General features: G+C 39.6%; 1 protein-coding gene across 2 annotated transcripts in view; it reads right to left on the reverse strand.

Moving 5' to 3' along the window:
- Positions 1-427: 427 nt before the first annotated feature.
- The window catches only part of LOC139467038 (rab11 family-interacting protein 1-like), a 65223-nt gene continuing 47459 nt past the window's right edge, over positions 428-18191 (reverse strand). The window contains exons 4-12 of one of the 2 annotated variants that reach the window (XM_071248748.1): positions 15683-15785; positions 15085-15213; positions 11291-11448; positions 10030-10154; positions 7166-7297; positions 5336-5450; positions 3759-4442; positions 2565-2713; positions 428-2020 (exon numbers count right to left, since the gene is read on the reverse strand). In XM_071248748.1, coding sequence (XP_071104849.1) covers positions 1868-2020; positions 2565-2713; positions 3759-4442; positions 5336-5450; positions 7166-7297; positions 10030-10154; positions 11291-11448; positions 15085-15213; positions 15683-15785 — 1748 coding nt within the window. In that variant the 3' untranslated portion in view covers positions 428-1867. The remainder of the gene's footprint in view (positions 2021-2564; positions 2714-3758; positions 4443-5335; positions 5451-7165; positions 7298-10029; positions 10155-11290; positions 11449-15084; positions 15214-15682; positions 15786-18191) is intronic. The other variant, XM_071248749.1, reaches the window with a different exon arrangement.

Consider the following 18191-nt stretch of genomic DNA (forward strand, 5'->3'; position numbering starts at 1 on the left):
GACAACACAGGAAACCGTAAACATATACAAAAATATGCATCATGCATGATATAAATAATGTCTGACTTAATGTGAGCATTGGACTTCCTTCCTTACTGGGATGTGGTCGTTGAGAAAAAACACATAAAAACATAAAAAGTGATATTTGTTCTCTTGGAATGTTTATGAAAGTAAATCCCGAGATTCGGTTCACTTGTTCAGCACTGGCTTACAGCAGGTTTCAGGACGTTCCCTGTACACGTACTTCGAAATCACGCGTCATGACTGACTCATCCACTTGTCCCTTGGTTCATGGCTAGCTGATGAGCCAGCCGATATTCTTATTTGGTATTCAATAGATTAACTCTGTAATTTTCCAGCTATTTCTCTGCACACACAAACCAATGATTGGTATTAAAACAGAAGTCCTGATGGCAATCACCAGCAAATGTTTCTAGGGACAAAGTTTTACCTGGAATCCACATAGGGTTCATTAGCAACATAAATGTGCCAGGACAAAATTGAGGGACACTTGTCATCACCCTAATAGTAAACGTTAAAACATAGGGTCTCTTTGTTAAAACACCACAGCAGCGGAGGATCTCAGGACACCCAATTTTTAAACACTCCTATCCTCATGAGGATGTGAGGGAGACTTCTAATGGAGCACTAACACATTGGTCGTTATTATGACACATTCTTTCTTTTTTTAGGTAATGTGGATTTTTTTTCTTGTAACAGAATGACCGATGACACATGAGCGTCACTAACACCAGCTGGAGGTCAGTTTTCATGCCCTCTGTGTATGAATTTTCTGAATAGTCAGTGATGACATCTTCATGAAGCAAGGGCATGACTATAATAGTCCAGTTTCCACCCTTGCCGAACTAGGCTGGAATTCCGGAGTTACAGTTTGGTTGGACGAACGAGTCAATGCATAGACCAATCAAAATTGCGAAATTAACTGGACATCCGGTTCGTGCACAACATGGATTTCAACATGCAGATTTTGGTCGACTGCAGGGTTTGCAAAGCATGTTTACTGAGTACTGGGAGACGACAGATATTTTGCAAATCAATTCATGTTTTTAACTTAAACTTCGTATGGTAAGCCTCTTTTTTTCACAATATAGACCTTGATTATCCAACAGATTGCCTGGACAGAGTGCCACCATTTTGTTTGATACAATGCAAGTGATGGAATCTGATTGGTCAATAGGAGGGACACAGAAGGGACATAACTCGTAATAGCCACTGGCGGCACTATGATTGAGCCTGGAATTTCCAGCCAAGTTCGGCAAGGGTGGAAACTGGACTTTTAAGGTCAGTTAAGCCCCTTGTCTCAGGAAGATGGTGATGAGAATACATGACTGAAGTTATACACTGAAGTGTGATACATCCAACCAGGGGAGATGAATTGCAATACATTTTTCACGACACTATATGTGTTATAATGCACCATTTAGGAGTATCCATGACAATAACATTCTTAGTTTGATGTAACAGAATAAAGGTGACCTGGCAATGTTTTACAGGTAACTGGAACAATTTATGAAATTATTCGCACTAATACAGAATTAAGCAAATCCTGTATCATATAGTTGACATTAATATCGCAGAGCACCGGTTCATCATGGAACTGTTTCCTCCCTGGTGTTCCACATCTCACATTATACCATAACTCATTCACCATTGGCTGATGCATCAATCCTTTTTGATATTTTAAAAAGTCTTACATAAAATTTGACATCCCGTCAACTGTATTGCGGTCTTCACATTCACAACAAACTGTGTCAAAACACAGATATTCTTATTTCCATATCACTATGTTCATGATGATATTGTATGGTAGAGCAGTGTTAGTTCGATATGGCAGTTAGCATGGCAGTTAACGTCTGGGTGGGCGTGCTCGGTGTAACAGTCGTGGCTGGGTCTCCATCACACGGACAAGAAGGTCATCGATGTAGTTCTCAAGGTCACCTATGTAGCGATCTTTACGAATCATCTGTGCTTTGTTCTGGATGACTATATGGACAAGTTCCTGAAACAAGGGAGACAATGCACAGGGGAGGTTATTCAGTTTTCTTGAACATAGTCAGCTCTAGTCTATGGCAGTCTAACATCAGCACCAATTACCACACGGTTGTTTATTTGTGTGTTTGTTTGTTGTTTAATGATGCACTCAAGTTATATTCCTGCTATATATCGCTGGTCTGTAAATAATCAAATAATAATCCTGAGACCTGACAAACCAGTGATTGATATTGTGAACAACGATCAACGCTGTTGGGGCACGAAGGCACACTTTGAACCAAGACACCTACCTAGTCTTAAAACCCGATCCATTTGGTCGCATCTTAGGATCAACAACTACATGTCATATATGACAAACAAATAAGTGACAAAAGAGATTCATGTCAACCTTGTATGAACGACAAATGAGCCTACTTAAAAAAATGAGTGCGAGAGTGAATTTGTGTTTCAAGTGCACGGGACGTGGGGTTTTTGTCAAGAGAATATCTTTTTGTTAACTACAAAATCTAGCATCTTGTTTGTGAGAACATTTAAGAAAATGGCCAGCTTACGTCTTTGGTGAGGTTTCTGTACATGGCCATGAGGTCCTCGTGGGCGATGTTGGGGGTGTTGTGTTTGGTGGTGTCACTCATGTCGGAGAAGCTGTCATCATACAGCCCCGGGGGCCGGAAGTCCAGGCCTTGCACTGTGTACCGCCGGCCTGCAGGACAGATCCACAAACTTCACATGGGGACCAAGGTGATCTTACAGTGACAACAAACTCCATAAGCTTCATTGCGTATGTTGGTTACTCGTAAGTAAAACTGTTGCTTGTTTGTTTTTCAACACCACACTCAGCAATATTCTAGTTATACGACGACGGCAGACTGTAAATAATCACGTCTGGACCAGACAATTTACAGTGATCTACGCAACAGGGATACAATGACATGCATCAACCAAGTCACTGAGCCTGACCACCCGATGCCGTTAATCGCCTCTTATGACAAGCATGGGTTGCTGAAGATCAATTCTAAATCCGGATATTCACAAGGGACAAGCATGGGTTGCTGAAGACTGGATCCTGTAAGCAGTACACACTAACAAACTAACTGATGAAGCCATGGTGGTCACATGAGTTGTCTGATCTTGAAAAGTACTTAGGATGAGATGAACACGAACACACCTGTGATTGATTGATTAGACTATTGTCTTTGTAACTACCAAAGATAGAGTTCAATCCTGGGTGTAAAACATTTGTTCTGACAAACATAAAAAGAATACCAATGACCAAAATCCTATTTCAAATTGACCAGATCACCATGCTTTCAGGTTTTCACTTTTTTGTTATCAGTAGAAAATTATTCTAATAAACTCCTTAATAACCATGGCAATATAGCTATGGAAGTCAAGTTATTGAACGAAAGAAATGTTCTATGGCTTCTTAAAGGGCCTACATGTTGAGAACGCTTTCACAACCTTGATAACAATTAAATAATAACAACAACAACAACAACAGTAATAATAAAACAACAACACAGTTTGTACTAATTTCTATCCTTATTGAGTGAGTATTGTGTTTATTCCTTTCAGAAATATTTCAGCAAGTTTACCACTTTTCTGAAAACCCATGAGGGTTTGGTGAGAACAAACTGAGGAACAAAATCTGGGCAAACGTGGGATTCAAAATGATCACAGGGTCCTAATGCATGGCCTACGATGGCTGAGTCACTAACCCCTCAATCTTGTCAATAATGTTTCCTCACCTTGTTTATTGAGTTTCCTGATCCTGTCTTTCTTGGACTTCTTTCTGAGGGCAACCTCCCCCTGACTATTCTCCCTCCTCAGAGACTGCACGGTTTTTGACAGGTCATCCCTGACTGACACAACCTTCCTGCTATTAGAGGGATGGTGCTGATCGTATTCCGGCCGTGTATGCCCATTAGGCATCCCTTCCGGGCGTGAATCTCTGTGACCATTTTCAGCAACCGAATCTCCAGTATTCCCTACACTAGGGCCCGAAGTTGTCTCCCCTGATTCCCCAGTCCCGTTCTGCATCACCCCCTGTTTCACTGGCACTTCACTCATACTCTCCACATCCGCATCGTTTTCCCGATTAAAGTCCCGGAGAAAAAGACGCCGTGGTCTGGCTCGGGCCAAACCAGCATCGACCTCATCTGACGAGGACGACTCCTCAGGTTCAGTTCGTTCCTTAATACTCTCGTACAACGATCGTTCGCGTTTCTTGATGGCTTCCACGTACGAGGAGGTAGAACCCAGCTGTGTTCGAGGGGCAAGGGTACGCATGGGGCCATGCATTATTATGGCTGTATCGTCCTGGGACACTTGCTGTGGGTTGTACGGAGGTGGTGGGAGAGTGTAGTGGGAGAACTCCACACAGCTTCTTCTGTTTCCCGGCAAGTACAGAGCTGCCGGTGGGGTGTCTGTGGCTACAACAGTGTGAGTGAGTGAGTGAGTTTGGTTTGCTTTGAACAGTTAAAATAATTATATCACATGTCAGATCGGTGTTGCTAGTTAGACCTTAACCTCTTTGGTGGAACTCACAAGCACAGGTAAGCTGACACACTAGAACCATAGTCTGGGTGAATAGTGGATTCAAACCCACAGCCACAGTGTGGCACACATAACCAGTTTAAGGGATGCAACACAGTCAACTACATCATGACTTGACGATTCATGGCTGCTGGATACAAACCGTTTTGTATCATTAATGATGTATGCTTTGTTTTCTTTGTTTGTTGTTTAATGCCACACTCAGCAATATTCCAGCTATATGACCGCAGTCTGTAAATAATCAAGTCTGGACCAGACAATCCAGTGATTGACATCATGAGCATCAATCTACACTATTGGGATACCATATGACGGTGATCTGTAATTAAGTGTAGACCAGACAATCCAGTGATCTACACAATTGGGATACAATGACATGCATCAACCAAGTCAGCTAGTCCATGTAGTCTGACCACCTGATCCCGTTAGTTGCCTCTTATGACAAGCATAGTCGCTTTTTATGACAAGTATGGTTTGCTGAAGACCTGTTCTAACCCGGATCTTCACGGGAAGATGTATGTACATATATGCATTTTATATATATGGTATACGCATGTTATGCAGCATATGCATATTTGGAAAATGTATATGGGTTTTACACAGCATATGATATATATACATTACATTTCATCTGTATGATGTCCCGGTATGCATTATGAAGGGTATATGCCGTGTATATGCAATACATATGCAGTTCAAAACAACCTAAGCATCATATATGCTATACATGTATATACATGACTAACACATGACATGATAATTGCCTCACCCTGTACAAAATCCTGGGAGTGGGTGTGGTTGTTGTTGATGTTGCGGCTGCCACGGTCCAGGGACATGGATTTGATGTAGGCTGCCGACATGCTGTAGCTCCGAGACAGCGACTCCTGTACACAGACATCATCATCATCATCATCATCATCATCATCATCATCAATGTATACATATATAATTGCAGCATTTACATGACCCTTGCTTCAAGGGGGCAAATATTTTGTAGACTACATGAATAAATGCATGTGAATTATTGTTGTTTTACGGTGTGGTCAACAATATCCCAGTTATATCACAACATCCTGTAAATTATTAGGGAATGAGGACATACAACCAGCCTGGTTTGTTTGTTTGTTTGTTTAACGCCACTCAGCAACATTACAGTTAATATGATGGCAGCCTGTAAATAATCGAGCCCGGACCAGACAATCCAGTGATGGATATTGTGAACAACGATCTGCATGGTCGGGTACGAAGACAAACTATCAACCAAGTCACCGAGTCTGGCCACCCAATCAATTTGGTCACCTCTTCGACCAGCACAAGTTTCAGGGAACCTATTCGAACAAGGAATCCCCACAGGGTCAACCAGCCTTGTAACACACTGCGACCAGCTGACCCCCACTGACCAGCTCATGACAATATGGAGTGCTAGGGACTACAAACAAGATCTGGAAAACTACAACATAACCACCACAGAGACAAGATTCAAAATGGCCGTGCAGAGAGAGAGTGAAGCATACATAAAATCGTCTCTATAAACTAACATCCACACACAATAAATCTGATGTCTAGAGAGGATAATGCCTTCAAAAACTGCAAAATAAATCATGAAAGAAATGTTATTACCAATCACCAACAAATACATTCATAATTCTTTTTTCCATTTCATGCTATTAGTGTCCCCATCCATATTGGTTAGGACAGGATAACAGCTGCACATGCAAACATAAGGTTAACTACATAGGCGAGATATACAATACATGCACATGTTACTCATGCAGAATATAGAGAGAAGTGAGTTTAGGCCTACATGAAATCATACACACAATGCTGAAGTGAATGCTTGTAGAAACACAGAACAACTTTCAGATTCTTATCATGAAGACAATTTGGCAAATTGTCTCCTAATTCTATTAAGCAAGTGAATGTTGACTTACCCTGCAGTCAGTGGCAAGGAAATCATTGAGTCTGGGCCAGACAAACCATTGGTTGATAGCATGAGCATGTGTTCAGATTGCTGTGCTAGCATGACATACATTCTGCCAAGCCAAATACTGTAACCAGCTGATCTTTCCTGGTAAGCACCACAACAAGCATGGCGCAACAAAGGATTGATTTACTTCAGTGATTTTCCAAAAATGTCCTGACCAAAAGAGTTGGCCAAATTCAATTTCCAAGTTTACAAATCCAAATCAGAACTATGAAGTAATAATGTCACATATCTTCCAAAAAGACAATATATGGTCTACCTTTAATATATCACTATATTATTTTGGGTCAGCCTTCCACTTGTCTATGACCATGGGTATGAATCCGGGTTCTCACTGATTATGTTTCTAGGTTTGTTAGCACCATACCCGTGCTTGTGGGTTTCACCGAAGTGGTTATAGCATCTGAGACCTGCATCATTTTGGGCTTTCCTCCCACATTAAGCTGACAAGCCATGATATAACTTGAACCCAAATCACTCACTTATAGAAGTACAACACTGATAATGACATAAAAAAAACGAAAACCCTGAAAACATGCCACCCGCCACCACATTAAACCAAGTACTGCTAGGGCTGAAACAGCATCCAAGAATGTTAATTATGCATATACCAACCCCGGACTGATCGTTAGGTGTCCAGCTAGATCGCTCGACATCGAGCGCTGGGAAATTATTGCTGGGTGATTGTCCGACATGGCGAAGGTTAGGGTGCGAGCTAGACGTCCGACGCAGGTACGCAGAGTTGGCCTAGACAGTGGTCACATGTATAGAGTGAGTGAGGGATACCTAGAGCATGATGGTGGTTATCATGGTAACATACACAAGTCCAGAAAATAACAGGATGTTAACAGATGTATACTAAATAGTTTATTAATTGTAAGGAGTAAATGTTTTTTTGTTGTTCCTATAAGATAATTGATCCATTTTTAAATTTTTTATTTTATCATTTATCATTAATCAGGAACTAAATCAAAACATACTATTCGTATGTAACAAACGTTATATTTGGTATAACACTTACAGATTCTCATACATTTTTGGGGGTTGAGTCCCGTCCGGGATTCGAACCCATACTGTCAGAGTGAGGTATTGTGTATTCATAATATTCAGAGGTACTATTATCGAAATTGTCATTGGCAGCCATAATTGGTTGATTATATATAATAGTCTGTTCAAAATTTCTAATTTTGTCTCAAATCATCAGTGTTATTTTCTGGACCATATCTCACATTTACATGCCATACTGATATCGCCATCACAAAGATGCTGATAGACATTTATGATGAAGGGGAGGTAATTATGAATTGTCTGCCCTTTGTCATAGCTATTGTCAGTCCAAATACTTCTCACAGTTACTGTACATTTCCACACACGAAAAGATCTTTCCTTAACTGAATTTAAACATCTGGTATAACGTATGGCTGTGCAAAAGTGAGAATGTAAACATATTAGTACATTTTAAGGGATGATATGTGGTTGTAAATATACAATTACTACACTATGTGCCACAAGGTCAACAAGCCATGAAATCCACAGTTTTCTGCTATTTCAGTGTAGCATCATCTTCCTGAGGCAAGGGAGTTAACTGACTGTAAAAGTACAGTTCCCACCCTTGCCGAATTAGACTGGTATTCTGGAGTTACATTTTGGTTGGATTAACGAGTCTATGCATAGTCCAATGAAAATCGTGAAACGAACTAGACAACCTCGGGAAGATGGTGTAGCATCAGCAACGTTCACATCTCTAGCTGACACTATAACCATGGTAACATTTGGTGATATATTAGTTGGCAACACATAGTGTTCATTATCACATAATCCTTCTAAAAATGTAGTTGTTTTAGAGAGGTAGATTCATGGAATATTACTAATGAGGCAATAAACAAGAAACAAACAAATAGAAGATAAAGAAGGAAACATGTTAGTGTTTGTTGACTTGTTTTTCACCACTGTCAGCAATATTCCAGCTACATTCCAATCTCATTAAAATCAGATCTTAGTTCTTGCTACCGCTAAACAAATATCTGAGGACATCCCATTACGGGTCACGTCAGAACGACCTTTCATCCAACCAGTCAGAGCGTCGCTTACCAGATCATGAAAGTGACAGTCTGAATGTGTTTTCTAATTATGCAACCTCGAAATATTTAACACGGGGTATTCCGAACAGCAGTTCGTAAAGGGATGTCCTCAGATCTCTGTTTAGCAGTAGCGAAAACTAAGATCTGATTTTAATGAGATTGGCTACATTCATGCTATAACGCAGGCCTGAATAAGAAATAATCGAGTCTGAACCAGGCAATCCAGTGACTGGTACTGTGACCAACGATCCACGACTTCAGGGTATGTTGACACCCCCCCAACCAAGTCACCCAGTTTCACCCCGTCCATTAGGTCACCTCTTGTGACTAACATACATTACCAGGGACTAACCCAGAATCCCCACAGACTAAGAAGGGAATGGTTCTTGCTATAAATGTGGCTTTATGTATTTCTATACTATTTCCATCCAGATATGATACACATTTTCAAAAGTGTTAAAATGATCTTCATGATAACTTTAGGGCAAGAATAAAATCATGAGATTTCTCTATGTATCACGGAACACAGAGAGCTGTGGGCTTTCATGGCCAGTTGTAATATTTGGCACACAACTGTTCATGTCACTTGTTAACTGATCATAATCATAACAGATTTAATGTACATTAAACTATTTGTTGTCAATTAATCATTCATAAATAGAATCAAGCATCCTTTGAATTAATTAAAACATGACAATTACATTATTTACATTTTACTGAATTAAAATGACAAAAAATATTTATTATGACATACATTTATGAAAGTAGTCATGAAGGTATTGCAACATTAGATATAGATCAAGAGTACATGAATATGACAGAGATAGACAGGTACTGTAGACAGCCACCATGTGTGTAGACTACTTATGATATACGGTATGCACAGAAACAATTGAACATGAAGCATTGCTCAGTATATTGTTTGTAATACTTTCACGTTTCCAATAACAAATTGTTTTCTTCCATCATGTCATACTGCCAAAAGGCAATTATTAAGTAATGTGATTACTGTAACCACTGCTTAAAGAAATGACCTTGATTTGCTCAACAAAAATTGTAAAATTGTAAAATTGTAAAATTACAAAATGTTCCTGACACCGGCTTTCTGTTGAAAGAAAACAAACATTCCCAATATTCATTCCCCATCGGTATACTGTAGTAATGCCATGAGACAAGCATTTCTGTGCATATGTAGAGCACACCTGTTTGTACAAAATGCATCAAGGAAATAACAAATGCAACATTTTCTGCAACAAATGTTACGGAATACAGCAGTCATAATTGTTGCATGCAGATAATTATTTTCGTCAACTGATTGTTCGTCAATTGTTATTGTTTAGTCAAATGTCAATTGATTAAGTCGTTGTGATGCAATAATTGCTAAGTAAGACCTTTCACCTCCTTATTTTCCTCAAAAAGGGGATCCGTTCCTGGTCGCCATTGACGACGATCAGATTTGCTTCCTTCTGGGTCTTTTCTGTTTTCTCGAAAAGATTTGCTTCTTGACAGACCTAGCTTGTCACCTGAAATATCATCATCATCATCATCATCATCATCACCATCATCTTCCTCCTCCTCATCATCATTATTTCCATCATCATCAGTGTTTCAAGCATCATCAACAGTAATATTGTTCTTAAAAAAGCCAATTCCAATCTCAGTGAAAAATGTCATTTAAATGCTGATGAGAATAAATGTTTTGGGTCTAGAATTGGGTCTTTTTTAGATTCCTGAGACATCACAGTATTAAGAATGACTGCATTCCATGCAAGAGGTCGTCATATAATGCTAAATGTACAGGCAAGTGTAGGTGAAGTTTTATCTTTTTTTCATCGAAAGAGATTGAAACGAAAACCTGAAGCTGTTTCATGGAGGCCACCATCTTGGTTTAAGTGGGTTTTTGGATTTGCGATTGAATCCTTGTTAAAAAAATCATGATGAAACAATGTACACTTACCTTGAGTATGTGATTAAGAAAGATATTGGTATATATGTTTTAAACATATCTTTTGATATGTAACCAAATGGACTTTTCTGTGCCCCTTGACTTAAGACTTAAGAGACATTGTGAGAACAGCTGATTATAAACTATGAACAAATGAGAGGTCACAGTGACTCCAGCTGTCTGTGGCTGTCTGATGTTTCATCTCATATCGGAAGATGACTGCATGCAAAGAGTAATTTCAAAAACTGAAAAACTGGAATTGCCTCTTCCTCAAAACATGTGTTATAGGGCTGGGGCAAGTCCGAACTTACTACCTGGGTACCCAGCCCCCTATATACCCAACCCTACCCAGGGACCTGCTGTTGGTCTCAAGAGATAGGTACAAATGTCCGATTGGGCATTTTTTAACAATAGCACTGGCAAATCGATTTTAGATACATGTATTAAACAATCTGGTCATGCATACACTGAAGTTGACTCAACTATTCAAAGATATGAAAAGTCAGAAGGAATGCGAACATTTGTGACTTGTAGTGTAACCATAGAGTTACAGATGCTTTTTGTCACTAAACAATATATCACTAACCATGGGTCTGGGTAGTCCTGTGGGTACCCGGGTCCTATACCCACCCAACCCGGGTACCTGAGATACCCGTCCCAGCCCTAATGTGTAAGCACTATCCATGAGTCCTTATCAACTACAAAGTCTCTCACCCACGGCATTGGCCAAGTTCCGTATTGAAGACGACCGTTTCTTAAGTCCTGGTCCCGTGGTCGTCCGACTCTCCACGTGAAAGGTCAGCTTGACCTCTAGTTCCCCTCGCAACTTGTTGTCCTGACCCTTAGACGGCTTGTTCTTCAACGTCACCCATCTGCAGGACACATTGGTTCAGTATTTATCCAAAACATAACATTCATTTACTAAAGACTATGCATAGAAACTAGTCATCACACAAAAGGGCATTTCCAACACAGGTATCAGCTAAATATAGAGTCATCACAAAATCCTGTCAAAGTGATCAGAGAGCCAGGAGAAAGAAGGACTGTGTTGCTGAACATTATATATACTACTCAACTGTGGATAGGGATGAATAGATATGTCATTTTATTTATATATACTGTTGACATATGACAAACAGTTTTGTGTATCATGGAAAGATAAAATTATCCTGATCAAAAGTGGACATAGACGAATCTGAAACTTGAAAAGGAGGGGGTGCTCTTAGCCTGGTAGTACCCAAGTCACAGGTTTAACGTCACGTCCAAGATTATTTCACGAATTGCGGCCCCTCTGACACTGTTCCCCACCTAACAGATGAACTTACGGAAGACTAGGTATCATAACATTAGCTCACTAGAACTTTCAGTTCATGTCTGCTTAGAGGACATTTTTCAGTGCAAGTCTGACCTTGAACATTTCAGATTCCATAAACTGCTATAAACAACCAGCTCGAAACAAAGGCACGATACAAACCTCATTCAAATTTTACCATATCAATTATACTCTTTGTTAACAACTTTTAGTTCCGACATGTATTTCCCATTAAAACAACACGAGAATGTTGACTAGCACTCCGCATAAAGATATCAATTACGCCACTAATTAGGCTATTCTGGTATTGAAGTTCTACAATTTCTTCAAACGACAGAAAAAGTTCTTATCAATAATTCATAGATGGTCTTGTTTTAAGAATCCTGTCAGGAAGATTAATCATCCAATTGCCTCCCATTCACGTCTTTCAGCTGGTGATGAATTAATCATATGTTGTAAAGACAACACTTGTTTTTCAGACCAGATTGGCCCATTTATTATTAAAGTGTTTCTTCTCTCGTTTATTTGTTGTTTAACACATCAACGTCTCAGCAATACTCCAGCTATTTGATGGTCGCTTGTAAATAATCAAGTCTAGACCAGAAAAATCAATGTAAGTCTTTGAAAGGCATTTAGAAGTGATACACATAAGGAAGAGAATTTATGGATGTCAACTTCTTTATTATGAGGAACACAATGTTTCGGAGTATATACTTACTTCTTCATCAGTTTTTAGGGCACCATGACATATATCAACACAGTCACCGAGTCTGACCACACGATCCATTAAGTGACCTACTACAACCGGCATAGATTGCTCGGGACCAATTCGTATCCAGAATCCCCAAAGGGAGATTATTGAGATAGTGACATTACTTATACAAAGGGTATTGATAACATCAGCACTTAACAGTAATCAGACATTCACTTGACAAGTGCTGCATGTACTTAATAGTTAATGTGTGCAACAACTAGTGCTGCCTCTCTGGGGAGATGGGAGACTACAGCTCTTTAGAACACACCTGCACAGAGGTTAGTCACGAACAACTCGTCAAAATAACTTGGGGGGAAATGATACAACAATAGTTTCCATGTAACAATTCAATACACAATACATTTTTTCTGTATCGATACAAGAAGATACACTTGCTGAAATAAATCATTTACTAATTGTTTGTCAGTCAAATATATATGCTGTAATTAGCATTTCAAGATTACTGTTAAAAATAGCCCCTACGAACATGTGTCTTCAGTTAGCTTTTCCTTTGGAACCTGCTGTGAAATATTTACTACAGCATTATCACGGCAGGGGACACCAGAAATGGGCTTCACACATTGTACCCATGTCGGGAATTGAACCCGAGTCTTCGGTGTGACGAGCGAACGCTTTAACCACAAGGCTACCCGACCGCCCCTTCGGACAGATTAAATTGACATACACCAATCGTAAAGACTATTGCCATACGGTATCTGCAGGAATAGTGATCATTTGAGTGAAAGTATTTGATAATAACCTACATGCAATGAAGAAAGACGGATTATCTGTCCAAAATGAAATGATCATGTAAGTTCCAATCCTTGAACATTTATTCCTATTTCTGATTTGCAAGTATGTTATTTTTTTTTATCGTAAGATCAAGATCGTGAGATCAAGCGATATCTACACTGTAGATATCGCTGCAATGAAATTGCATCACGATGCTTTGCAGACCATTGTGACGTCATTGGTTACCATGACCTCACAATCAAATGACATTACTAATGGCTCCGCTACTGAAGCTGTTAGCAGTACTTTTTACACTTAAGACACTGCTTATTACTGTCTACAAACTGAAAAAGTTGGAAGAATGATGTTGGATGATAAATAAAATCTCACCCTCGTGTCTTTTGATATCAAATATATCAACACTCGTTGATAAAAGTGGTAAAAATCCTTGGCGAGCCTCGGAGTTTTCCCACTTTTATCAACTCGTGAGATTCTCTATATTACCAATAGGGTTAGACATAACCGAGTTCATAAAAATCGAATGTGCACTAGTGCATTAATATCACTTCCTGAGCACCAGGTTATTTTTCCATCATTCGGACGGCATTGTTGATGTCATTTGAATCTTATTGTGGCATAAGGTCGGAATGACTGCACACTAGAAACAACGTCATAGCTGATGACTGTGTTTTTCTAGGACAGTGGTGGTTATCAGTGCATCACAGCTGATGCCTTCATTTCAGACGTCACATAAAATCGTCAGGACATCATGAACAATGGACAACGTCATCTTCAATTATTTGACATCACATTGCTATGTGTCTCTTCACAAACAATAAAAAAAATGGACCCGCTGTGACAATGTTCAGTGAGAATTACTGAAAATAATTTCACCATCCGTGCCTCTAGGGGTAATATTCTCTCATATAATATTTGGCAAGGTCCGAGATGTAAGCCACAAATTGGAGGACAAATCTCAGACCTGCAATTTACCCCGGATGACACCAAGACTAATGACATGTATATATGGACTCAATTGGACCTCATTGCCTCAGGTCATTTACAAATCATCACCGTAACTAATTTGTGAAGATGTGGAATAGATATATCTATAGCTAACAGTACCTAGAATCAATAATATGATAGTTCTAATATGAATATCACCAGTGATCCCTACACTGTCACCCCAGGGCGTTATCTAGGATTCTCTACTAAGTGCCCTAAGCTTGGCAGGCAATTTGGGATTTTTTTTATTTTGTTCAAGATCGGAAAGTTTTTATTTTCTTATTTTCCTATTTTCAGAGGTATCTTAACATTGAATTGTAACATTGCATTCAATACAATTATGTAAAATGTAGCTTGTTCATCTATCATGGTCATATAAGTGGAATACAAGCCACCTCTACGATGCCATCATACTAGATCTACCTATATTATATGACATGAGAAGTTCTTAATTCCCATTTGGGAATTTATACTGACAATTGCTGCAGATTTGGGGCCGAATATCAGTCTCTGAATAGGTCTACATAAACACTTGCATCCACAAAATATGGTATGTGCCCTCTCTTTAGCGACCCCTACATACTTACTCTTGGGCCTATCTCCGACCTTGTGGTCCCACATGGGGATGGAGGCGTACCCCAGGAAGTCATCAGACAGAACCCCTCTATCGTCTATGCCCCTCCCCCAATTATGGCCCCTACTTACTGACTCTTGGGCCTCTCTCCGACCTTGTGGTCCCACATGGGGATGGAGGCGTACCCCAGGAAGTCATCAGACAGGACCCCTCGGTGGTAGATGTTCACCTCAATCTCAGAGTGCATGTGCGGGATGGGACTGCCAGATGAAAGCATTACATGTTTACATCCAATACTGGCCTGATCTCCTCCTGCATCGTTAACTGTACAGTCAGTTACCATTTGGATTTGATTCACAGATATTCTGGACCAAACAGACAAGATGCAGGAGGATACAAATCAATTAGCTTAAAAAAACATTGATGGAAATTATAAACAATGGAACAATGAATACTATTTTGAAAATGCCCAATAATTTATATGGGTTCGTATATTTTCATGAGTGAGTGAGTGAGTATGGTTTTACGCCTCTTTTAGCAATATTCCGTCAATATCACGGCGGGGGACACCAGAAATGGGCTTCACACACTGTACCCATGTCGGGAATCGAACCCTGGTCTTCGGCATGATGAGTGAACGCTTTAACCACTAGGCTACCCGACCGCCCCATATTTTCATGAAATAAGTTCTGGAATTCGAGAGAAGCAAAATGCAACAGTCTAACTTACAGATCACACTCCTCGAACCACTCTGGGTTGTGAGCGTTCTTGATGGTGGATGTCTGATACTTCTCCTTTCCCAGCTGTATGGTGACAAACACATCATTGTTACCTGTAACAAACAAACACATTGTTACCTGTAACTAACACATCATTGTTACCTGTAACTAACAAAATCATTGTCATCTGTAATTAACAAGATTCCATTATCTCTACAGACAACATGTCATGGTTACCTGTAACAGACACACACATTGTTACCAGTACCTAATGAACACATGTTGTTTCTTGTAACAAACACACTGTTACCTGCAACTAATGAACACATCATTGTTCCCTGTAACAAACACATTGGGACCTCTAACAAACACATAAATGTTACCTGTAACTAACGAACACATCATTGTTGCCTATAATTAATGAGCACATTGAATCTTGTAACTAACAAACATTTGATTGTTACCTGTAACAAATACACATCGTTACCTGTAACTAACGAATAATTCACTGTTACCTGCAACAGACAACACATCATTGTTAACTATAACAGACAACAACACAACATTGTTACCTGTAACAGACAACACATCATTGTTACTTGTAACAGACAACACATCATTGTTACCTGCAACAGGCAACACATCATTGTTACTTGTAACAGACAACACATCATTGTTACTTGTAACAGACAACACATCATTGTTACCTGCAACAGGCAACACATCATTGTTACTTGTAACAGACAACACATCATTGTTACCTGTAACAGACAACACATCAATGTCACTTGTAACAGACAACACATCATTGTTACTTGTAACAGACAACACATCATTGTTACTAGTAACAGACAACACATCATTGTTACTAGTAACAGACAACACATCATTGTTACTTGTAACAGACAACACATCATTGTTACTTGTAACAGACAACACATCATTGTTACTAGTAACAGACAACACATCATTGTTACCAGTAACAGACAACACATCATTGTTACTTGTAACAGACAACACATCATTGTTACTTGTAACAGACAACACATCATTGTTACTTGTAACAGACAACACATCATTGTTACCTGCAACAGACAACACATCATTGTTACTTGTAACAGACAACACATCATTGTTACTTGTAACAGACAACACAGCATTGTTACTTGTAACAGACAACACATCATTGTTACTTGTAACAGACAACACATCATTGTTACCTGTAACAGACAACACATCGTTACCTGTGAAACTCTTCATTTATGTTTACCTTCTGAGGGAGTTATTACACAAATCTGTTTATTTTAACTTTATTTGTATTATCATGATTATCTACAAAAGAACACTTCTGTAACTTGATGTGGCCTAACCCTGTTACCATGGTGACAGTGTCAACTAAAACACTATGTCCTACACTTCACACAGATATTAAAGTGATAAATCCCAAATATGGATATTCACAGTCATCAGGACGCCTTGGCAATGATCATATCAATATCATCAGTTCTAGATGTTCATATTCAATTGGATTATTACAGATAATCTGAGATTAATCACCAGAGTCAGAAATGGAAAACAGGAAGTTGATATTTCTCAATCTTTACCAACAAGACAGCGAATTTCAATAAGCCCCTGTCACATACAAAGAGCCCACCCCACCACTAGGATGTCCCAACATAAGGCCATATGAAACATGCTCTGCATGTGGTCGGACAGTCCTTTGTGGTGCCAACTAATTCAGCAGATCACTGTCTGCTGGGAGGGGGAATTCAATCTGACCGGGAACTCTCTCATCTGATGAATACATTTGTCATGGCAACCGATAAACAAGTTTTTGCTTGACTGACTGGGATAAGATTGTGTACAACCAGCAGTTGCCTACATCGCTGACCAGGAAATGGACATTGTAAAACTGACCACCGTAGTCAGTCATGAAAACTGACTATCAGCTATTCGACCTCTGGTGTCTCTCCAGATTTTCTTTACCGATTCCAGGGAATCACACAGAGAAATAATCAATTACTGAAGCCTAAATAACATCATACTCTACACTGGGACATCCGAAGACATGTTACCTGTGAAAGAGGGAGTGAGTTGGGAATAATGCCACCTTGAACTGTAATTCAGTTACATCCCAACCTTTCACATAATGTTGCCAGGTTTAGTCTCTTTAAGCATTACCTCTGTCCATACATGGGTGGGGATGAAACCCAAAGTCTTTGCTATGGGTGAGCGAGTGAGTATGGTTTTACACCGCTTTTACCAATATTCCACCAATATCACAGCGGGGGACATCAGAAATGGGCTTCACACATTGTACCCATGTCGGGAATCAAACCCTGGGTTTTCTACGTGAGGAGTGAATGCTTTAACAACTAAGTACCCGACCGCCCCTCTTTGCTATGGTCTTTGGCAAAGCTCTCAATGCGACAGGCGAACCCATTTGACAGGCGCATAGTCAAAGGTCACCCCCAAATGAAACTCGCAATAACTGTTGAACGAGTAGGCTTTGCGTATCA

Source organism: Haliotis cracherodii, unplaced genomic scaffold, assembly GCF_022045235.1.
Source record: "Haliotis cracherodii isolate W230 unplaced genomic scaffold, xgHalCrac1.p SCAF_19, whole genome shotgun sequence".
Taxonomy (NCBI): Eukaryota; Metazoa; Mollusca; class Gastropoda; order Lepetellida; family Haliotidae; genus Haliotis; species Haliotis cracherodii.